This window comes from Barbus barbus (assembly GCF_936440315.1).
Source record: "Barbus barbus genome assembly, chromosome: 7".
Taxonomy (NCBI): domain Eukaryota; kingdom Metazoa; phylum Chordata; class Actinopteri; order Cypriniformes; family Cyprinidae; genus Barbus; species Barbus barbus.
The window spans coordinates 24,360,525-24,385,003 of record NC_136735.1 but is presented as its reverse complement, the minus strand read 5'-3'; the positions used below and the strand labels follow the sequence as shown (position 1 = coordinate 24,385,003).

The 24,479-nt window shown below is 36.6% G+C and overlaps 2 protein-coding genes across 7 annotated transcripts in view; one reads left to right on the top strand and one right to left on the bottom strand.

Annotated features, from left to right (window-relative positions):
* LOC306873097 (slit homolog 2 protein-like) overlaps positions 1-2,966 on the top strand; it is an 87,457-nt gene extending 84,491 nt beyond the window's left edge. For both annotated transcript variants that reach the window (XM_079422132.1, XM_079422131.1), the window contains one exon: positions 1,448-2,966. In XM_079422132.1, the coding sequence (XP_079278258.1) occupies positions 1,448-1,692 (245 nt within the window). In that variant the 3' untranslated portion in view covers positions 1,693-2,966. The remainder of the gene's footprint in view (positions 1-1,447) is intronic.
* A 4,122-nt stretch (positions 2,967-7,088) lies between these two features.
* The window catches only part of LOC306872476 (lipopolysaccharide-responsive and beige-like anchor protein), a 250,016-nt gene continuing 232,625 nt past the window's right edge, over positions 7,089-24,479 (bottom strand). For 2 of the 5 annotated variants that reach the window (XM_079421043.1, XM_079421044.1), the window contains exons 49-56: positions 22,534-22,711; positions 20,854-20,919; positions 18,942-19,097; positions 17,358-17,525; positions 14,903-15,004; positions 14,176-14,372; positions 9,274-9,425; positions 7,089-8,571 (exon numbers count right to left, since the gene is read on the bottom strand). In XM_079421043.1, coding sequence (XP_079277169.1) covers positions 8,481-8,571; positions 9,274-9,425; positions 14,176-14,372; positions 14,903-15,004; positions 17,358-17,525; positions 18,942-19,097; positions 20,854-20,919; positions 22,534-22,711 — 1,110 coding nt within the window. In that variant the 3' untranslated portion in view covers positions 7,089-8,480. Of the gene's footprint in view, positions 8,572-9,273; positions 9,426-14,175; positions 14,373-14,902; positions 15,005-17,357; positions 17,526-18,941; positions 19,098-20,853; positions 20,920-22,533; positions 22,727-24,479 lie in introns of all 5 variants that reach the window. The other 3 variants (XM_079421045.1, XM_079421046.1, XM_079421042.1) reach the window with 2 other exon arrangements.

The following is a 24,479-nucleotide window of genomic DNA, read 5'->3' as shown; positions in this document are numbered from 1 at the left end:
ATATCCAGAATGGTAATGTCTGTACCTTGACCCCTAAATCTAATCCTACCTTGATTTAAATTGTATTTTTAAATCAAAATCAACCTCAGAAAAGAACATATTAAATGCCCACTTACAAGGCATTTAAGATACATTCTCTCACAATTTTAAGAAACAGACTGCTAACCTTATAATTTTTATTTTGTGGTGATGCATTTTATGCAAGGTCAACACTTATTTACTCACTGTACTCACTTTCTACTGTAACTGTCATAAATGTCTTTAATGCAAGTGTTTTTATTCTAAACTTCTGTGTAGCTTGCTGTTGATGTTGAAGTGCTAACCCTGCAAGAAGCTAATCGTGCGCTATTATTATTGCTATTTTACTAACCTTCATTTTTAACCTTCCTGTAACCTTCAAGCTGCTACTGAAAGCGGTATGGACCCCACTCAGGTCCGCCAGGTGAGGGATGCATGTTGTGTGTGTCTGTGTTTATCTTTAAGGAATAGTTCACCCAATAATGAAAATTTGCTGAAAATGTACTCACCCTCAGGCCATCCAAGATGTAGATTCATTTTTTTCTTCATCTGAACAGATTTGTAAAAATTCAGCTTTACATCATCTGCTCACCAATGGATCCTCTGCTGTGAATGGGTGCCATCAGAATAAGAGTTCAAACAGCTGATAAAAACATCAGAATAATCCACAAGTAATCCACACAACACTAGTTCATATATTAACATCTTAAATCAAAAGCTGCATGTTTTCATTAAGATGTTTTAAACTTGCTTCCTGGTAAAATATGAGTCCCCTATCCATAATATTGCTTTCTTGAGTGAAAAAGTCATCTTTTGTCATCAAAATTCGTCTGAATAAAGAGAGAAATATGGACAGATCAAGCTCTGTTTACGAGTGAAACCAGTCCAAAACAATTCTAAACAAATATGGTTTATGGTTTATTTTGATGTGAGATAAAGACAGGGGATGGATTTTTTTCCACCGAGGAAATGTTATTATGGATTTATTATGGACTCTATAATATACGGTTTAAAGTTAAAATGCCTTGATGAATTTGTCAGCTGTTTGACCTGACGGCACCCATTCCCTTCATATGATCCTTTGGTGAGCAATTGATGTAATGCTCAATTTCTCCAAATATCTTCCCATGAAGAAACAAACTCATCTACATGTTGGATAACCTGAGGGGGAGTATTTGAACTATTCCTATAAACTTCTTCCCTCCTTTAATCACTAATAAAACTCTGCAGCCACCGCTCCCCCCACAGCCATCTTCTCTCCTTCCTTTTTTTCTGCTTTCACTCTTTGTTTTTTCTTAGGAGTCACCTTTCAATTTCATTGTAAAAAAAATATAATGAAAAAGATCATGATTGATATGCTAAATATAAAATTCTATATATGCAACATACTGCAGTGCTCTATATAGTTATTTTTCCCCCCTCTCTGTAGAGATGGCGTGTCGGGGGGAACGGGTCCGAGATCACTATCAGACGCAGCAGGGCTACGCAGCGTGCCAAAGCACAGAGAAGGTCTCCCGTTTAGAGTGTCGGGGCAGCTGCGGGGACGGGACCTCCTGCTGCGCGCCCCTCCGCAGTAAACGCAGGAAATACACCTTCCAATGCACAGACGGATCCTCTTTTGTACAGGAGGTGGAAAAGGTCGTCAAGTGTGGCTGCACAAAATGTCCATCCTAAAAACGAAAAAGAAGAAATACATCCTTACACCACCCTCTTTTGAAGTCCCCTGTTTTGTTTTACCTTTTTGTCAGTGTTGGACTAATGTTTTTTCCTTCAAAGGAGATAATGGATTACTGTAAGATAAAGAACAAACCTATTTTTTATTATGAAGCGGAGAAAAAAAGACAAAAAATAGATTTTAGATTTTTTTTTTTTTTGGCCATCATTTTAGGTACTGTGACATTTTTTCCTTGGCAAAATCACCTCAGACCAGAATGGAAAGCAAACATGTTTGACACATTTCACTTTTTTGTGTCTTACTTTGTGCCATTCTTTTATGTGGTTTTCTGGACTGCCGTAACTCATTTCACCTGGACTTTGTGAAGGTGAGATAAAGTATCACTATGGAGACTACGAGCGGATTCGCTGAGAGTGGAGGACTCCCCTCCTGCTTCCTTACAGTGTACAACACAAACACACACTATCATAGCTGCTCCTATTCATTCACACACACAAACACACAACTTAGCCACTAAGTGTACACACATGATCTCTTCCAGCATGCACACACACACGCTCTTCCGACTCACATTATAAGCCATGTGTATTTATTGTATCAAAAATACTGTCACATTACTTATACTCGGTATAGCCCTTCGTTTCCCTGGAGTTACAGTTGGAATTTCTTAATATATATTAATTTATATTTGTCCTTTTACCAATTTAAATCACTCATAGCTTACTGAGTAGAATAACTAACGTTGTGTCTCCTTCATTCGGTTGGTTTGACCAATGGGACTGTTGTATTTACGATTAAAAAAAGAAGAAGAAAAACAAGAAAAAAAACTTAGTGGTGTTATAAATCTTCAAATGTGAAGTGAAAACATTGTATATTTTTGTTGAATCTCCTAAAAATTTGTATGGTGACACAGATGTGCTTTATATTAGAGTTTAAATGTATAGTTAAAATTTCCCCATGTATTCTGTATAGAGCACATGCCATAGTTAAAAAAAATAATAATAACAGTAGTGTCCATAGCTGTCAATAAACCTCTTTTTAAAATGTCCTCCTTGCAAATCCTTTTTAAAGATACAGATAGAAAGAAAAACTGTGACTTTTTTTCTAAATGATACTACTTTGTTACCACTCTGTTTCCCCCATGTTAACATGTTGCTGCTAAATTGGTATTGTAGACTTTGGATGATGATGCTGATGTTTATTGTAGAGGACGTTGCTCATTCATTGAGCAAATTGTTTTACTGGTCAATGAATAAAGATGTCCCCTCCCTCTACAAGGTTGTTCTTCTCTATGTAACGCTCACGTCTCTGAGCCTCCAAGTTCACACATGTGCAGACAAAAACATACACTGTACAAATCACTTGCATTAGGGGTGTCTAATCCTCCTTTGACGCCATCTGGTGTAGTGATTTTAAACAAAAACGATTTGACGAATTTGTAATGTTGCCAGCAGGTGGCGACATAGTTCATTCATTACATTGTTTCTCTTGATGCTGCCGGTGTTCTTTGTCACCCATACACAGTATTGATTGAACATCCATCAAAACATCTTGGATAAAGACAGACAACTGCCCAAACTGTCTCTAAATAACAGCTAATGAAAGCTCAATCTAATTAAAAACAGGACTGAGACATGATATAATGTGCTGCTAATTTAAATAGTCTGAGATGCTGTGATCTCTCAAGATTTTCCCAGATTCAAATTCTAATTTGTTTTTCATAGTCCTTCATTTGTATTTACATGCAAATCTTCCTGATCGGAATGTAAAAAAATGCTTAATTTTATAACAAAAATAGCATGCTGTGGCAAATAACAAAATAACTGAAATAATTTGGCAGTCTCCAAAAACAGCTTAAAAGGGCTGAAAATGTAAAGAGACTAATGCTGATTATTCCACAGATGTAACTACAACAATGCATGTACTCAGCATTTTGTGTGGTGAAGGTAGGCTAAGGCTTAAATTATCATTTTAAGGTACAAAATTCTGTCCCCCCCCCCCCCCCCCAATCATTTTGGCATTTCATGGAAAATGACAAACAAAAGTTACATTAACACCAAGAGAGTTGCTGTAGTTGCTTACTTTTTTGTAGGCCCTAAATATGCATACGACGCTATCAAATTTTCATGGTGCGATTAATTGCTAATGGCATCATCATGGTATACGGTATTATCACTGTATTGAAATTTAGTTGCAAAAAAGTGTTGTCATAAAGAATAACAGGTTTAATAACTTGATATGAAATATTATGAAATTTAAATATTAAATACTACAGCAAAAAGAACTGAACATTTACATAGCTACCATAAAGTAATACAGTAAAAAAATTCACACAGATTAAAGTGCACAAGAATTAAAAAGACCAAAGAATAACATTTTACAATAAGATCTTATTAGTTAACTTTAGTTAATACATTAACATTAATCATTTGCCACAGAAATTATTCATCTTTGTTAAAAATACAGCTGTTAGTTCATTAAATAACACAGTTGCACTTTTTGATTTTAACAATGTGTTATTAAATATTGAAATTAGCCTAGCTAAGATTAATGAATGTTTAGAAGAATTTTTCATTGGCAGTTTATGTTTACTAATGAATTAACTAATGTTAATTAATAGAGACCAGTGTTGGGGAAAGTTACTTTTAAAAGTAATGTATTACAATATTGCATTACTCCCTAAAAAAGTAACTAATTACGTTACTTAGCTACTTTTTATGGAAAGTAATATGTTACGTTACTTTTGCGTTACTTTTTAAATATGAGCAGGGCTTGATTGTTTGTTATTAATATAAAAAGCTATATTTATAGCAAATGTAAAAGCCCTTTCACACCAAAAAGTGTAATGAATAAACCTCAGGCTGAAGGAAAAGTAAATTGACGTCTGTACAGTAGATCGCAGGAGAAGAAGGTTCAACACTCTTCAGCAATAAAAAAAAACAATGAAGCACAATTGTTAGTTTATCTAAAGTAATTTTTGCTTATTAGTATGGTTGAACTGGATCATCAAAGGTCAGCAGCAAAGACATTGGTTAATAAAATGGGATTAGATACATTTGTGTTATTTAACGTTTAATTATTGCAGGTTTGCGTCATATTCGGAGTTTGCATTTCACTGTTTTAATTCATTTTGATGAATGCTAAATCAGTTTTTTTGAGAGTGGGATGAATTAATGCACATTTGCATTTAGTCTAGAACTACAGTAACATGTTCACACACTTCTGATTTCTCCCAACATGGGGACGGGAGACTTGTCAGTCAATAAATGGGAAAACAAAGTAACTGCCGTTACTTTTTTGAAAAAGTAACTCAGATATTTTCTTGTAAATTAAAAAGTAATGTGTTACTAGTTACTTGAAAAAAGTAATCTGATTACATAACTCACGTTACTTGTAATGCATTACCCCCAACACTGATTGTGACCAAACTATAAAGAATCAAAACATTTTCAAACAATAGCCTATCTGAGGCATGTTGTAGTCCAGATTAAAATGTAAAAAAAAAAAAAAATTGAAAATAAATAGCCTATTGAGTCTTTGGCCCTGCGGTGAACACTATAGCAAATACACAAATCTGAATGGCTCTTTAAATGATTTAAACACATTTCAGAAACAGAAAGTAGCTCATTATAGTAGCGTATTCATTACCGTGTGATATATCGCATGTCTAGCCCTAAAACATCCAGATCAATCGTTTGTTTATAATGTAGCCTACGTTTACCTTTTTACTTCTGGTGATTGCATTTAGGCTTTAAAATTCATAAATGCGTTCATGTTTGATGATTGAAAAAAAAAAAACATGTAGGAATCAAACTTTTGGTCACAGAGCTTATTTTCTGCAATAATCCAAAAACCAGAGTAAACAAACAAAAAAAATCCTACAGGGGGTTTTGTTGAGGGAACCAGCTGATACAAAATTCTGTGTTGGCCTACAAAAAATACATCAGTAACTCTTTATTTCCATGGACCATGAACCAGTTGGACTATATTATCTATGAATGTAATATTTCACCGTCTTTCTTTTTCAGACACTGTTTAGTTGCATGACTCACTTTTTCAGTGCATATTTTCAGGTTTGACATTATGTGTGCAGGCCTTTATAAGAACCTATGACAAAATCCACAAGAAAGACTTGATGGAAATATAAAAATACAATCCTGTTGATCAGTTATAACTATTTCTTTTTTACTGTAAGCCAGCGCATTCTAAAAAATCCTGGGTTCAACTGTTTGGTAATTTTATTGGGTTATTTTTTTTTATTATTTCTTACCCATGTGCTTTGTGTAACTCTGCTGGGTCAATTTTATGGACAACACAAACAATGAACCCCTCACACATCTGCATTATTACTGTAGAAACTGCATTCTACAAACACAGCATACACTCAGATCTACACACAGAGCAAACAACACGCCACCATATGAAAACCTGTCTGAAGCATTCTCTAGTGTTTTTATAGGGATGTATTAACATGTAGGACTATAATGAAACATGTATCATATTTTGTACAACAATGTTTAATAATAGTATGACCAATTACACGGTGAAACTACTGGTCTCTTGCGTGTAGGTGATCTAAATTATTGTTCCTATGAAACTTCATGAGTTATTTGAACCAATAATTCTGCAAGTGCAAGGTTTCTGATGTAAATGCACAATGCATCATTTTGAACACTGGACAGCCAATGTTACAAGTGAAGGTTTTCTTTTGAAAAAACACATCAAGATTCTAAAATTAGTGCCAAAGTGATTGTAAAATAAATAAAAATCACAACATATGTACAAGCAGACCTATATAATAACCTCGTGACTACAGAATTTAGAAACATTAGACACCTTCACTGATCAGCTTTATATCTTCAGTTAATCTATTGTGGGTTTATATCAACATAAAATTATGTATCGTCCCAGGAACACGCTGACTTAAAAAACTGAGAATATACATTGCTTTCATGCCTCAACCAATTCAAAATCAAACTCTTGCCCTTGTGATACAGATGACTTAGCATACTTTCTCATTTTTAAGCTCTGAGTGACTAAAAACCTCAACTACTACAAATAATTTAGTCTCATTCATGTTTTCGGGCATAAAACATGATGTTATTGCTCTAGAATTCAATATTGCAGTGCTTTTTCTTTTCTGGAGCTTCCCATTACTGCACATTTTGGGCGTCTCCTTTGTCTGACACCCTCATTAGGATTTTCTTGGAGTCAGGTCTTGTTGTTTCTACTATTTGAGCTAATAAAGTGAATCAGGTGTATTTGTTGTCCCAGCTGAGCTATACTGACCTCTAGCGGACGCACAAAATACTGCATGTGATTTATTGCTACCAAATGAACAAAAAATTTCCTAGATCCTCCATATCTGTATTTCTTCACAAAAAATGAATTATTTGAAACCTTTTTTATTGGTACAAAATGCCATTTATTGTTTGAGTTCATCACACGTCATACGACGCTCGTTCCAATCTGACTGCCATTCTGCTAAGATATAACATGATATAACAGTAATGATAGCAACAGCTATTAAAAACCAAACACAAGGAATCAGACAGCATTTGTCAACATCAGAATCACACCATAGTTGACTTAAACCAAGAAATAAACTCGTCTTTGTAATCTGACAGACCCCTGCTTGCCCTGAGTGTAATATATGGGGTTATATTTTGAGCGGTTTTATGAGTAATAATACATAGTGAAATGTTGTCATTTTTTCCTCCAAGTTCAGTTTCGATCTCATCTAACAGATGCTAGTATCATAATATTACGCTCTGCCCACATTCACGTCTGCACACACTAAGGGTAAAAGCACAATGGTGAAATTTCAAAAAGTCTATTTGATGACACTTTAAATAGATATTAATATTTTTTTACTCTTATCCCTCTATTGTTATGACTTGCATCTCCTCAAAGAAAAGAAACAAAATTGCTTAGTTCTGGAACACAGATATGGAACTCACAATAAACAAACACAAAGATAAAAAGATCGATACAAACACACCCCGAATCACTTCTTACCAAGCATGAAGATTATTAATATAATTTCTAAATTACTCTCCCTTCATATGCAGAATCCGCCCCTTCAGTTTATAAAGTGACATCATTACATGATCACATAAGAGGTCCATTCACGTTTAACAAACAATCACTGACAAAAAAAAACTTCAGAAATGCTCTCATTCGAAAAGAAGCCACTTTTCCATTCATAAAGTGAAATATTTAAAGTGGATGCCTTGATATGTCTGCAAACAGCTAAGTAATCTAGGAATATAATCGAATAGTTCTATTTAGCGGAGCAATTTATTTCTCCCAAAAAATGAGGCAGCTTACTGTCAACTTCAGCAACTAAACTATTGAACTACAAATAATGACGTTTATAAGCATCCTGTCGAAATAATCACATCAAATAAGGAAAAAGACAAAGACAAGCTCACCCACCCTAAGTTACACACAAAAACAATTATTATCCATAGACACTATAAGTAAATGAAGTCATTTAGCTACTGACCACTCAGACCAGTCTTTTTCAGAGCAAAGCTGAAAATAGACTTTTACAGCTAAAAATAGATTTTTTTTTTCTCCAGATATTAGGTATATAACCCCTCCCCTAGGATTTATATAGTAAGAAATTCCATAAGATCTACAAAATATAGCAATGCCATCTTTAAAAAATAGTTTTGCTTCTTTAAATATTTAGAATACATTCATGACTATTGGTAGTGCCTTTATGAACGGTGGCAGGGTGGCTTTGTCATGGCTGCTGTGTTCCCTCCGTGTCGTCACTGGGTCAGTATCTTGTTTGGTATTCGTGGTGCCATCTGTTGAAGTCATTGTAGAACAGAACAATGCTACCAGACGCCATTCCAGTGATGATGCATCTGCGATAAATATTAGACAGTTCATTAATGGGAGAATAAAAATAGTTGTAACATTTTGTAACAGATTTTTTATTTAGACCTTTGACTTTTTGTCTCAAACATCTTTGATATGTCAGAAATCATAATGTCAGAATGATTTCTAAAGGATCATGTGACCAATCTTATTGGTGTAATAGCTACTGAAAATTCAGAGTTGCCATCACAGGAGTTCATTTTTAAATATATTAAAATATGAAAACAGTTGTTTTAAATTTTAATAATATTAAACTTTTTACTGTATTTTTGATGCAACTTAGGTGAGCATAAGAGACCTTTTTTCAAAAACAATAAATAATATTAAAGAGTCTAACTCCAGACTTCTGAAGAGTAGTGTGTGTATGTTTTGAAGAAAAGATAATGGTTTAAATTGTAGAAATTGATTTATTCTAAATAAAATAAAAATTTATGCCTAAACATTTCCAAATCAAAACTCTCTACTCTATTTTGAATTTATTCACATAAAACGTATATATATATTTTTTAATATCTGTGGCCATTGCTGAAAATGTGTGTTTTTTCTAAGAACTACTGGAATGAATTGTGTATTTGCAAAGTGTTACAATTATCCCTGCTCTTCCCTATGTCAAAACGGAGATATTGTTGTTAGTGTGTATTAATCTAGAAAAGGGACAGGAACTTAGTTGGTGTCTTCATGTGTGCTACCTTTGGTCATGTGACATAGCCATCGAGCGTATTCCAGCATCACATCCTGGGTAAGTGAAGAGCTGTTTGAGATCATGGATCTGCCACACGCTGAGAACTCCTGAATCTCCTCCAGACAGCAGATACTGTCCATCTTTACTTAGCAGCATCGCCTGGAGCAAAAAACAAACAAACATGATATTCATTATGTTAAACAGAAGACAGTCAATTTGTCACACACGCAGTCGGTATTTTCTGCTTTTCATTTTCAGAGTCAAAGCAGTGGGTTCATTTCATTTTAGATTAAATAGAAGTCATACAAATACGAATGAAAGATTTTGGCTTCACAGTAAATATAAAGTATATCAGTCATAACTTAATTTAAAATCTTGTTATTAAAGTAATTAACCACTCAAAAGGACCCCCGACCTTTTAGCGGCCTTTCATGTTTCTCCATGATAAATAACACTGATAAGAATTTGACTTAAACATGCTTTTTTTTTGCTCTCGGCTTAGTGAATAAGCTCTTTGTAGCAGGTGATGAACGTCTGGAGCGTCCGGCAGACCGGTGATTACAGGGGTTTATTGACACCCCTGTGGACCTTAGAGTGAGTGTGCCCTGCCAGTGGCTGCCTCATCCAATCAAAAGCCTCACAAGCCCCTTTCTTCCCCAGCATGCACGGGGCCAACCTGGCGAACAGTTTGTTTCTTAAACCGCTGTAGTGGTGGTATCCTGCGGCGAAGGGCAGACAGAGTATGAGATTTATTCTGTTCATCTGGTTTTCCTGTGTGCACATGGGCTGTGTAACACTTTAGAGGTCCCACGAGAAACACAGATAATATAGAACAGCAAACACACTTTCTTTTACTACACACGCACACACACACACACACATACTCTTGTGGGAGAAGATGCTGTAATGACAGTGTGTTTGCAAAGTGGCTATTAAGTGTAATTAATTAGATTTAATATATAAGCCTGACAAATTGCATTAACCAGTTATTTTCCTTTAGAGGAAAATATTTCCTTTTGATGTATCATTTATAATTCAGGCCCTAAAACAGGTGATGCTTACAGCAGAATCTAGAATGGAAAGGAGAACTTTGGCTTCCTTTGGGTAGACTGGGGCTAGTTGTCACAAGGGCTATATTTTAGGACCTATTAAGTTTTGACTTAAATGTCCTTTTACAAAAATACTTGTTTTCTCAAGTAACAATTTGGTATTTAAACCCTTTTAAATTCAGTTTACCTTTGATATTTAGTATTTTTCATAAATGTGAGGGTGGAATATCATGTTTTACATAAATTACATAGATTTTAATTTATGTTTTTATTAATAACAATAAAGTATTATTATCATTTTTATTACTACTACTATTGCATGTTACCTTTTCACTGCGGTTTCATGAACAGTTTTGTGTTTTATAATGATTTTATTGTTTTTTTATTCATTTTCTGTAAAACTATTAATTAGCTATTAATTAAGCTAAATACAAATATGTTGCAGAAGGCAGCATTTTATTTTATATAATTTCACCTTTTCAAAAAAAAAATACTGCTACCTTTTTCTTGTGGTTTCATGAACAGATTTGTTTCATAATGATTTTATTGTTTATAATTATTTCATTGTTGTAAAAAGACTAAGCAATTAAAACAATGTTCTAAACTCGACCATAGTCATATAAGCTACAAAATAAATGATCAAACTTGCTCTTCTTTCTTACACACACGCTCACACACTCTACTCATTCCCCACTAGCACAGTCATGAGTGAAATACCCCGTATCAATCACAGAGACTGTTCTGCTAGATCGCTGTCCAGCAGACTACAGCAGCTGGGATCTGAGTGCATTTGCGTGCATGTGCTCTCTTTTGATTTGTTTTAGATGTATCTGAGATGTGTGTAATTACAGTTCAGGTTACACAGTGGCAAACCCCTGAGCACTTTACTTCAGTTGTGGTATAAAGCAGAAGCTTGCGACAGACATACGAGATCAGAATCGCACAGAAGGGCATCACCAGAGACTGTCACAACTCTGTCTCCTTTAATGACAGGCAAAGAATCGAATGATTCATCAGTGTTTTTCATCCAAGTGAGTGTCCAAAAGTCCTTACTATGAATAATCTCAAACTCTTAAATTGATTTAAACTCCACCCTGTGACTCATTCTGTGACTTAATGATATGGTTTGGTCATTGCTGCAACATGAATTTAGTCCTCTGTTCGAATGTGTCTTATTACTTCAAAGATGTCTGAGAAAATATATCAGTACATAATCCAGCATTCACGGTGGTCCCTCTGGACCAGGTCTGGAAAAGGGTCTGTGAGAAGCAGAGATGTCCAGGTTGCAGAACGGGTTCGGTCAGAATCATAAATCAGCGGTCTCCTCCCGGGCCGCCATTCCAGAATCCTCCAAGATGGCTGCCGTGACTCAGATATCTGACTTACAGTCATGCCGTGATTTTAAACAACAGGGTTGTGTTGGATGATGCCCCACTGTGTTTTTTTCTCCTGATCTGCTGATCTGTCTGTGTTAGGTCAGGACATGTCTGGCACGAGTAAAGACTGGATTTATGAAGACTTTAATGCACTCCATTGCGTATGTGCCGAAGGCTCGGGAAACGTCTGCTAAAATGGTTACTAACAGACAGACGCTCCGTTGTGGGCTCCAGAGAGTCATTCATGTATTATTTCTACTTGTCCAAATTAATGTTCTGTCAGACGATCAGCATGAAGACTCACTTTCTCAGCAACAAACTGTCCCAGCAAACCACGCATTCAAACACAAAACCGCACACACCCTCTTCTCCACAAACACACACACTGTGTGTCACAAAGATGACACTTCATCTGGCATGAGAGGAGCTTACAGTAGTGTGTCTGTGTGTGTACGTTCACGTTGATGTTAGAAATGGTAACGAGAATTTGCGGACTTGGAAATGATCAATGACTGATCATAAATACATCATATTTATTATTTTTTTGCTACTTTTCATGTGTATTGCATGAGTAAACTAAAATGTGCCAAAACACCCTTGCTTTTGATTTTGGGATTGGTTACTGTGACAATTTTGCAGTAATATTGGTTAGGTGGAGACAGTGTTCAAATTGAGGGTATTGTTTTGTTGTAGTAAATAGCAAACAAACAATAACTAAATAAATAAATTAAATCCCAAAGCTCAGCTGATTTAGGCTGCAATCCCATTAGAATGGTCTAAGTTAGGGATTCTGTTTTTAATAAATAATAAATCATAAGACACAAGAAACAAACAAAATGAGAAAAAAATGATCTACTCCACTTTCCCAGATTTGAAGTCTGTCCAAAATTTCAATTTGTGATGTTTAAAACCTCTACTGGTCGCACGACTCATTCATTGTACAGGTTTAAACAAATTTGAACTTTTGTACGCAGCAGAATTAGCATGAGCTTGTGTTTCTAGTCTCCTGTGTGTGAGCATGAATGGAAGTCAATGGAGTCGTAAGCCTGCGGCTTTTACTTGAACAAACAAATAATCAAATGTTGTCTCTTATGCTGTGAACCCTTTCAAAATTCCTTGCATCTGACTTAGATCAATTATACCAAAAATTGTGTTGTTGGCGTTGAACAAGGACAATAATAAATTGAATAATCTAGAAAGTCACTACCGTTCAAAAGTTTAGGGTCTATACAATCTTTCAATGTTTTTGAAAGAGGTTTCTTGTGCTGATCAAGGCTGGATTTATTTGATCAATTGATCAATCATCAAGTGATATTGTAAAATAATATTCACATTTACAATACATTTTTAAATTTTTATATATATTTTGAGATGTAATTTATTTCTGTGATTAGAAAGCCGAATCTTCATTACTCCAGTCTTCGGTCTCACATGATCCTTCATGCTGATTTGATAAATGCTGAAATAGGTTGTTACATTATATATTTTTGGGAAACAATGATACCTTTTTTCAGGATTTATATATATATAAAAAAAAAATGTATTTCAAATACAAATTTGAATGCAAATATGTTTACTGTCTTTACTGTCAATTTTGATCAATTTATTGTATCTTTGCTGAATAAAAGTATTAATTTCTTTAAAAGCCTAAACTTTTGATTGATAGTGTAGAGTGATCACTGCTGATCTATCTTTGCTCATAATAGTAAATATTAGTACAGAGGTGTACAAAATAATTCCAGGATCAGCATTGTGTAAAATGACGCAGGCTGATCCTGCATTATGTCATATTAGTTGAATAATAAGTGTGTTAAAGAGCAGAGCCGCCTCTCTTCTCTGTCATTGCAGATTATGCTGTTTATTGAAAACAAATGGAACCTGGAAACAATGAGGAAACTAATCAACCTTGGAGCGGCAGAGAGCAGAGGAAAGCGTAACAGAGCTGGCCTGTTAAATGGGATGCAGGTGTGGGTATGTGTGTGCAGGACAGAGAGAGAGACTGGGGCAGACGCAGAGCTCTGTGAATTTTCCCAGGCCCAGAGGAAAGAGAAAGTGATGGAGCGGGAACGGGAACGGGGGAAAGAGAGCTGGACGATTTTAGGAGCTCTGCCCGCCAATGACAAATGTGTCCTCTAATGCAGGAGGCCTGGCCGCTGGCCATACCACTCTCTTGCTCGCTCTCATACACACATGCAAGTTGAGTGGCATTTCGTAGCCCTGCAGATCAAAGGACAGATCTGTACCCTTAGGGTTCAGAAGCCAAACGAAAGAGAGATGGAGAGAGGAAAGAAGGAGGCCCGCAAGCAGATCATCCCAGAATTTAATCACACTCCAGACAGCTGACATGATAAAACACAGAGTCTGAGAAAATAAATGGAAAGAGAGTAAGAAAAGGGGGACAAATGGACACGCAAGAGCTGCCCAACCCTTTGCCCTTGCTTCCTATTCCCAATTATACAGAGGGGAGTTTATGCTCATGTTTACCTTGATGTTGTCTTCCACCTCCATATGTCCCAACAGTTTTCCATTGATGCTGAACACACAGAAGTGGCCCGTGTCATAATAAATGACACAGTGACCCTCGGTGGAGGACAGAACCAAACGTGGTCGCACACAGCCGTCTGGACCCTCCAGAGTCCTCAACAGGTCACCGTTCATAGAGTGGACAAGACATGGACCCTCTGTTGTCAGACACATACAGACACACGAGGGTCAAATCAAACAGAATTACATTGTGCTGCTGCACTGACTTGTTCATGTGTTATTTGTGACGTAAAATGGTCTGTTGATTCTAAAATTTTCAAATTTCTTCAGCCTCTGACATATTTATTATTTCCAGGCCAAAAAACATCTTATCCAGGACGCCATGTTTAGGGTAAGATATCTCAAGAATTATGATTGCTAGCCTCGGAGGAATTGGTACTAAATACACTTTTTTTTCTCTCTCTCTCACAAATAGTCCAAATAGTTAGGGCTCTACTAAGTGCCCAAGTATTTTCATAACTGGCCCCAAAAGTTGGAAGAAAGTGACAAATCTAGAGATGTGTTAATTTTTTAATAAAAGTGTTTAGATCTAAAAACCATAAGCTATTTTACAAGCCTGTTTTACAAAGCTATCTCTACAAGTCTCATTCAAAAATAAATACAACTAAATAAAATGAATTAACCAACTAATTCTATGATCACTGTTAATGCATGAGTGTGTATTTACCTCTGCAGCCACTGATGACCAGTCCCAGCTCTGCACACACACTCACACATGTGACTTCACAATCATGACCCGTCAGAATTGCCCGAGGAGTCACAAATTCTGCTGGAGACACACACACACACACACACACACACACACACAGAGAGAGTTGATGATCAAAGACAGTAAATACAATAGAAAAATTAACAAAATAATAATAAGAATCACTACATTACACCATAAATGACATGACATAATTGCATTTGCATATTTAACACTGCTGTCAACATTGTATACATTTTTTATTTTATTTGTTGTGTGCTCTGTAATAATTTAATTAGAGTGTATAATCAATGCAATCAGACACTGGCAACTGTATTGCAGTGTGTGTACACTTCTGCCATCCATGTGTTCTTCTGTAATCAGTCTAATGAGCTCTGCTAACATTTGTGTGTGTGCTTTCTGTCAATATCACTCACACAAACACACCTGTCTCTCACAATGTGTGAATGGTTCACATAATGTCAAAAATAACAGTTAATGATTTCTCTTTCTATCCAGACACAAAGAAGTCACACATTTAATTGTCTTAATCTAGCTGGCCTCTCTCTGTCCGTCTCTTTCTCAGACACACACACACACACACACACACACACTCTCTCGGCGTAGATGTATAGGTTTCATTAGGTGGCAAACTTCCTAAATGTCTCAGCTTTGAGTTATATCCTACAACTCTGGGGATTAAAGCCTGATGTCGGATTTTGCCCTGAAAAGATCAATAAAACTGATATATTGGTGTATCGTTTAACCTCCCCGTCGTTGGCCACCATTTGGTTCGCATTAGGACAACATCTGATTACAATCTAATACCTATATACTGTATACTATTTATCTGTACTGAAAATGCACACAAGAGAGTATCATTTACCCATAGGAGAAAGAGAGAGAGAAAATGAATACATAAATGCAAGACAATTCTAGACAAAATGCAGTAATAGCTGTAACTGAAACAGCGTCAGACTGAATTAGTTTTAAAAAAATCAGGGTTCATGAAAATGCTGTGCATTATTTGGTCACTAGATGGCAGTGTGGTCAACAGAATCAATCCAACACTTCTCCACTGTACACAGCCTAGGTATGGTCTGTATTTGAAATCATACTATAACTTCTTTCTTGCCTCAAATGAAGAACTGTGTCAGAATGAAAGAAATTAACAACAACAATAAATAAATAAATAAAAAAATTTAAAAAGAGAGAAAAAAAGTACCTAACATCATGTATAATAAAACAAATTCACATTAATATGTCTGGAATTATCAGTATTTAGTAACCACACAAGAGTATATAGATTTCGGCTTTAAAAGTAATTTTGATATTTTATACTGAGTTTATGCTGCAGAATCATGAATCATGTTTGACTTAAATCAGAATTATTACTGATAGATTGATAGACACATAATGTCATGAATAAAAATAAATAAATAAACATTTTTTTAAACATAATGTGTTACCAAAATCATAAAACATGTAGTTTGGACCAGTTATGGGGGGTTTCATTTCACTTTAGATGAAGGTCTGGCTCTTAGGTTCTTTAATGCCACTAATGTCAACCATCAACCTACAGTTGTATTTATCTTTAGACGCTCGTTACCCAAATCACAATTAGTCATAAATCCTGCCCCATTTGTATAAGAGCACTTAACAGCATAGAGCATCCAAAAACTCCAAATTAGCAAAGGGGATGTGTGTGTTTTTGTGAGTGTGTGTGTAGAGTGCTTTGATCAGCACTGCAGCCATATGGTTAGTGTGTACAGGGGAAGCCCGTGGCATTTTTCACTTTTATTGAGTGTTCTCTCGCGCTCTCAGATAGATGGGACTGAACTCTCCTGAGCCGGAGACCTCCGAGTCACATTTACTGTCTCCCTCTGTGGCCCTCTGGCCTCCACTTTCACTCACTCACACACACACACACACACACACAAAGGCAGGCCAATTCCATTTATGGTGTGATACTAGCCTGAAACTCAATCTTCTGAGGGGAGACCTGCTGTGGTCAGATGAACCTAGTTGTAGCTTCTAAAAGTGAGCTGTAAATCATTACACCAGCCTTGACAGACACACACTGGAATGTGTGTGTATGAACAATGTGCTTTTAACACTGTTACACTGCACTGATATCATCACCTGCATGAAAGCTTTTCCTATGCGTGTTTGCTAAGCGCTGGTTGGGGATTTGGGCTCTGAACATTACCCTGATCTTGACCTCTCTACGTGAGAACCATGAGGCTCTTCTGAGCATGACGATGATGATGAAACTATTTGTTCAGATATATTATGGAGCCTTCATTAAAAGAAAATTAACAGGACATTTGAGGAACACAAGCAGAATGTCCAAGTTGCTCTTTTCCAGACAATGACGATTTTCATTTTTGGGTGAACGTACACATCTGTATGTGGTTAAAGATTTACAACTTACTTCCAGGGTTCTCTCCGATGCTGCTGTGCTTGCCATTCCAGTACCAGAGCAGTAGTGTGGCGTCTCTGGAGCCGGATAGGACGTAACAGTCTCCACCAATGTATGACTCTGAGCGGGCCAAACAGGTCACCACATCAAGATGGCCAAAAACAATCTGTGTCAGTTTACCTGTTAACACACAACAAAAGAATGAATCCACTTACTGCAGAGTGTGAGGCAGTGGGGGTATGTACAATACACAATATATATTTATAATGATTTTTTCCTCCATGATTCAAGGTCTGATTCTGGAGCATATCTTCATGGGGTCAGCAGTCTGCAGTGTAGTACTCCCTGCAGGGCGTAAGTGAATGACTACTGAGATGATGCTGTCTGGTGAGTCGTTTACATACACCAGATGAGCTCACACACTCCCCAATTCTTCCCGCACTTTAAATATTTGCTTTTGGAGTGCTGCACGTGCATGCTGAAGTCTGTGTATGCATAAGAAAAACAGCAATCGTTATTTGTCTGTCTCTTTGTCTATCTATACTCTATACCCACCCATCTACCTGGCTGTTGGTCTATACTGAAAACCTACCTAACTGTCTGTCAATCGATCTACCTCTCTAATTACCTACCTGTATGTCTGTCTACACTGAAAACCTACCTACCTTCCTGTCTGTTTGTCTATTTACCTGTCTATTGGTCAGTCAATCCTGTCTGTCTATCTATCTACTTACCTAGCTACCTATCTGTAGTACATTATCCAGATGGGTTTTGAAAGTCTGGAGAGCAAAAAAACAAACAAACAAAAAACACACAAAATCTGATTTTTTCAAATCTGATTTAAAAAAAACATATGAAAGTGGTTTGAAATGCGATTCCAACTGGACATTTACGGATGCTCACTCTACGCCAAAACCAGTAAGGGAAATGCCAAAAGACACCACACCCCTTGCTGCACAGTGACTACAGCACAGAACATCATACCAGTATTTCCTGTGCGACGGGTGAGCTCTGCACCAGGACTCGACAGGCACTTATTTGGAGAGTAAGGTGAAGCACCTCTACTTTTCCTGCAACAATTTTGAAAGCCCTACATTGGTACACCTACATCGTTACCAATACAACCCATACAAATAGATTGGTTACATCTGGACACACAAATAGTATTTGATCACTTGCAATTAATAGTGCACCAAGTCTGCCTGAAAAGATCTAATTCGAGAAAAATCTGATTTGTCTGAACATAGCAGATCTTTCTATCTTAACATAGCCTGTCTATCTTTCAAAATAAAAACCCCTTTACTCAGATTTGATGTGTTTGTGTGTGTATATCTCAGAGCTTGGGAGCATTTGTGTGTGGTGCGATTCTATTGAAATTCAAGTTCCGCTTGCGTGACTTGCGTTCTGAACCTCATCCTCCCGCGAGATGGAGTCATGGTCCATTCGTGAGATGAGAAAGCTATCTGAGCCCCAGGGCGATGGAGTTGTAATGCAGTCTGCAGGCTCATTTGTGACTTTTGACCCTTTCCTTTGTGTACGGTGGTGGAGGCGGTGTCTCCGTAGACACAGAGGTGGTTGGGGGGTCTTTGCGGTTACCTGTATCAGTGGAGTAGATGCGGAAGCTCTTGTCCCAGAAGCCACACAGCAGGATGAAGCGGTTGTCAGCTGTGATGACAAAACACTGGGCATTTACCTGGATGCTCTGATCTAACAGATCGGAGATCTGCCTTCTGTGAATGCCCACATTATTGGCTGAAAACAGAGAGAGAGGCACTTGTTATAAAAGCACTAACTACTTTTTGGATAGAAAATAATTGGGTAAAGTGGAGAAAAAATATAAACATCTTAGAAAAATAAAGCAATGATTAAGGAGGGAGATACAGAAGGAAGGACATTCACAGAGTGGTGGAGACATTAACAGAGGGAGTTAGATGGTGAAAAAAAAAAAAAAGAGTCTTGACCCTAAAGGTCTACTCCAATGTCTTGTAAGTGAATTCCTGACAACCTCCTAAGAGATTATAAAGATGTTAAACTATTAGAATGAGAAAATACGACATTTGTCAGGAATACTGTGCATGAGCACATGATTTGTGAAAGAATACATAAAACAGCAGAAGACAGAACAGTAAAGGAAGACTAAAATAATAATAAAAATGATGTGACCAAAATGTCATAAATTACAAGTTTTTTTTTCCTTTTCAAACACACTGAGAGAGAAAAGGTCAGAGAGAGATCGAAGAGGCCAGACTACACAGAGTCAGGTGTGTGAGGCCCAGACACATTCATGACACACACCAGCGCTGCGTCTGTGCTGGAGCAAGTGGACAGATTATCAACAGCAGAGTCATGCAGAATTTACTGTGTTTAAATGTGTGAGCTGTGTGGAATGCAGTCCGTCTAAATACATACATGACATTCTGGAGCAGGAGTGAAAGAAAATTAGCCATGAAAGATGTCTCTCCCCACACAGAGAGACAGAGGAGAGACAGGGGAGTGTGATTTGTTGTTTTTGATAAATCTTTTAAAAGTTACAAAAAAAAAATGCAACTTTAGTAAGGCATTTCCTACGTAGCTGTGCTAGTTTCATATATTTTGTATCACTCTGTGGTCTTTTGCTTCTCGTACAATGCAATAATTATAACTTAAATCAATATTACATGCCCATTTTTTTATTTGGTTGGTAAAAATGCAAGCAAGTTTCCAAAGTCATGTTCCAACACAGAATGGAAAACCTTATCATAATGTCCTATTATCGCCAATGGTTTCGAAATTAAATGCAAAATACATCTGGACATTTTTTGTGGTGTACATAAATGTTTGGCCATATATTATATTATATTATTTAATTGTTTCAGACTCTTCACAAAAATGGTATATAAAAATAATTTCATAATGATCTTGGTTTGCTGAAGGCTAGAATTCAGATTTAATGAATAAGTGGATGACAGAGGTGGAGGTGTAGAGACAGCACAGGTAAGAAAGTCACACACAAAGATAAGAGTAAGGATCAGGACGGCGACCATGAAGTGACAAACAGATACACTGGGCGAGACATATGATACTGTATAATAATATGAGCAGCAGGAGAGCTGAGATATATGATGAACAGGAGGAGAGACAGAAACTTCAGAAAGGCTTCAGCCATATGTTATCACATATCTTCTCTCTCTCATCCCTTTATCCGTTTTTTCTTCCCAATCAACAGGTCGGAGGGATGAGAGGAGGACATATTGTCCTGACAGCGTGTGCCACGCAGCTTCAATCAGACATTATTACACCATTCATATTCATTCAGTTTGACAGGACAGAGAGACAGAGAAAGAGAGAGAGCTGATGATGTACAGGCTAAGCCACAGCTCATTGCTTTCCAATTTGCATGCAAATGCTGATCTGAAGCTGAATGGCGGCTGGGTGAAAAACAGCACTCATCTCCTCCCAAGGGCCAGGCCCTCGCAACTCACAACAGCCAATCACAAATCACTCTACTGACGATTGACAAGCCACAGACCTATCAAAGGGTCAATCTCAACCGGTAACTGGTACTGCTGGTCCTGCACAGAAGAGCTTTGATGACCTGAGAGAAACAGAGAGGACAGATGAAAAATAGATTTAATACTATGTACCATCAGGACACTTATTTATAGAGGGCAATCCACAGTCATTTACTACAGCAGACAATGGACAATAATAACAAAACAAAGAATATTGCTCTTCTGTAAAATAAATAAATAAATAAAAATGTTTTCTTATTGTCTGAACACAAATGTCATTAGGAGGGGTAATTAAGAATATCCTAAAGGAAAAACACTTTAAATTAATACATAAAATAATCCTTCTATCCTTAGAATACAAGTTATTGATCATGTGAATATTACTGCTAGGAAAGGAAATAGAGAACTTAAGTTTAATCAAAGACAGACATTTTGAATGAATAAAGTAAAGGCTAATATACAGTATATCCAGGATTGAATGAGGACTTTGATTTTACTCCTTTTTATTTATTTATTTTTTATATTTGAAGTGGTATTTCTTGAGTAGGGCTGGGTGATATGTCCAAAATAATTATCACACAAAAAAATTTAATATCAGTCGATATCGATTATTATCACGATAAATGTCAAATCTTTATTTCTTTCAAGTTTAAAGGCAGATTTCTGCTCCAAAGTGAAAGTTGTAGAAACCTGACCATTGATTTTTCTTAAGAAAATAAATATCTTAATTTCTTGGTTTCTGCATGCATTGGTTCAAATGCCATCTTTAAAACGCCTCTCAGATATGCAAGTGTAGATCCTATCTCTTTGAATGGGGAAACATCAAATTCTCCAAAACTGTTCGCTATGCTTATGATTAAATTTCATATTTGAAACCACCATTGAAATCATACAACTATATCATAAATGTTGTTTATTTTGCTCAAATAGCATTAAAAAAGCTCATTTTTCAGGCTAGACCAGCCACGTGCATGTGCAGTCCTAAATGCACATCTCAGACCGCTTACTGTTTTTGTGACATCAAAAACGGAGACAAAAACACATTGATTTTCATATAAACCGTTAAAAGGGTATTTTTGGTAGTTAACAATTTTTAGCATTAATTTAAACATTAATTTAAAATGTATTATTCCCAGAACAGATCCCAAACATCAATTATAACCATCAAATTTGAAGAGATAAAGCACTTCTTTCAATTAGATTGATCTTTAATAAAGAAAAAAAAAGAAAAAGAGTCTGATAAATGTAGGTGGACAGGAAGCTGAATGCACGGCAGAGGAAGTGTCACATTTGATCCAGTTCAGGCTGAAACATCAGTGTCTAAGAAGCTGATGATTATACACAGCCAGAGTTTAGAGGGATCAAGCTACTGAAGTTTGCATTATAGAGTGTGTGGAAATGAACATCATTATGCATTTTACGTTTTGGCATATTGATGGATAATTTGTTTGATATCATTTGCATGTTTTCATGTGATCTGCTTATGACAGGTTAAAATTTAGATTTTGTTTCTTCTAAAAATGGCATGTTTCTGTTTTAATCACATTGTACGAATTGATGAGATTGGGTTGAGCAACCTGGTTAACAAAGTAACTAACCAGTATCGGGGGTGTAAAGGAATAGATAACATGAGTCAACAGATTAATTCACTCCTTATCCATCACCAAACACCTTGCTGTCTGATCGTTCTTGCTCACCAGTGAGGCCGTGCCACTTGTTGACAGCGAAGAGGCGGTTGGCGGTGACTGTGATGACCGCTGCGTTGGTTAGGCCTGACTGTGTGTTGGCGGCCACGTGGGTGACAGGCGAGTTTGACGGGAACTTGAGAACCATGATGACGTCCTGCTGCATCTGCTCTGTGAACATCAGTGGGGTCTGCAGAAGGAGATACTGTTGAGTCCATGAGCGCCATCATCAGCAGGGAGCGAGGAAGTGTATAGGCAAAGAGAGAGATGGTTGGAGAGAGAATGAGAAAAGTTGGAAGAGAAGCAGGAAGATGGGAAATTAGGCAGCGAAAGACAGAACGGTGTAAAAGAGCACAAAAGCTGAGTTTGAGGTCAGAGGCTATTAAGACAACAATATCATAACCGGATCTGACGGAACTGATCAGAAGCGTAAAATTATTATAAATGTTTTTGGACATTCTGTAATATCTGCATTTTTGCAGTCGGAACACAGTAATACGATTTGCAAAATCAGCATCAGAGCATCAGCTCAAAAACTGTACAATTGATTTCAATTTTTTTATTGTTGTTCTGTTGACATCTAAAATTCTCTCATGACTTGGCAACAGGCTTTTAAAGGTTGTGTATGTAATGAGAATTGTTTTTCTGAATATTATTAATGGGAATGTTACTGAGCTGGAATTAAGTAGAATCAGAATCATTAAATTTCTTCTGATTTCCTTATCGTGACTATCATTATATACGAACAAATAAATTACTTAAATATATAAAAATTATATATTTAAAATAAATGTATATATTTATATATTATAATATAAATGTATCATTTATACCTAAGCCATATTAGCCATGTATTGCAATATCATTCCGGATAAGCACTATTTTTTGCAGAATAGCGATGAAGCTCATGAATAGATCAAATGTGATGCTGAAGTAATTTAAAGCTGGAGAAAAGAGGCAGATAGAGAGAGAGAGAGAGAGAGATCAAAGCAGCTAAACACTTTCATTTCACAAAATTCAATGATATATTTGACATTTCTGCACCTCTGAGAATTCCAGTAATGCTTCTGCTAGGCTAAGTTGCACGCTAAGTTACCATTCCTGGGTAATGAGTACAAGATAAACAGAAGAAAAACAGTCTGTAAAGGCCTAAAGTTGCAAAATATCATAGCAGATTTCAAATGAATCTGAACTTTCCCTTAGGCTGCCACAGTATATTCCAACCTCCATTAGTAACATTATAATCTGCTTTCTCCTGCGTTCCACTCTACAGGTCAGGAGATGACGAGAAGCATAAAAGGCATATGCTCATACACAGCTGTTTGATTACTTGACTTCATCGGTGACAAGTTGACTTCCTCTGTGAGGCAGGGCTGTGTTTGTAGAGGCTGGAGATAGTGTTCAGACTGGGCAGCTGCACTGTCACTCTCAATGAGCGATCTGACTGGCTGTTGCTTTATAATGCTGTTTCTATACAGCACAGATTAATCACTTCACATTAAGAAAGTCTATTTTAAACTAACATTTTAAACTGATACAGTTTAAAATAGAAAACTATTGTTGGAAGTGTATGTATATGCTTATTATAAATAAGCTCATACTGTAAATCTTCGTATGTCACCATAAAACTGTGCTCTAATCCAGTCTAAGTGTTGTCTTAAATCTCTGATGTCTAATCCTGACATGTGTGCGTGATTTTTAGACACAATATGGAGACACAGGGCTAATTGGTGTGCCTGCAGTAAATTAGACAGACAGCTAGCACCTCTTAAATAGTGTTCAGCCTGTGAGTGCCATTAAACAGAGGATCTGCTCTCATTAACCTACTGGAGACATGGAAGAGAGAGAAAAAAGCAAGCATAGACAGAGAGAAAAAGAGAGATGAAAGGATTACAGAGAGAATGGCACTGTATAATCCAGATACAGGATTGCATGAAATTATGTTACTTCAAAAGAAA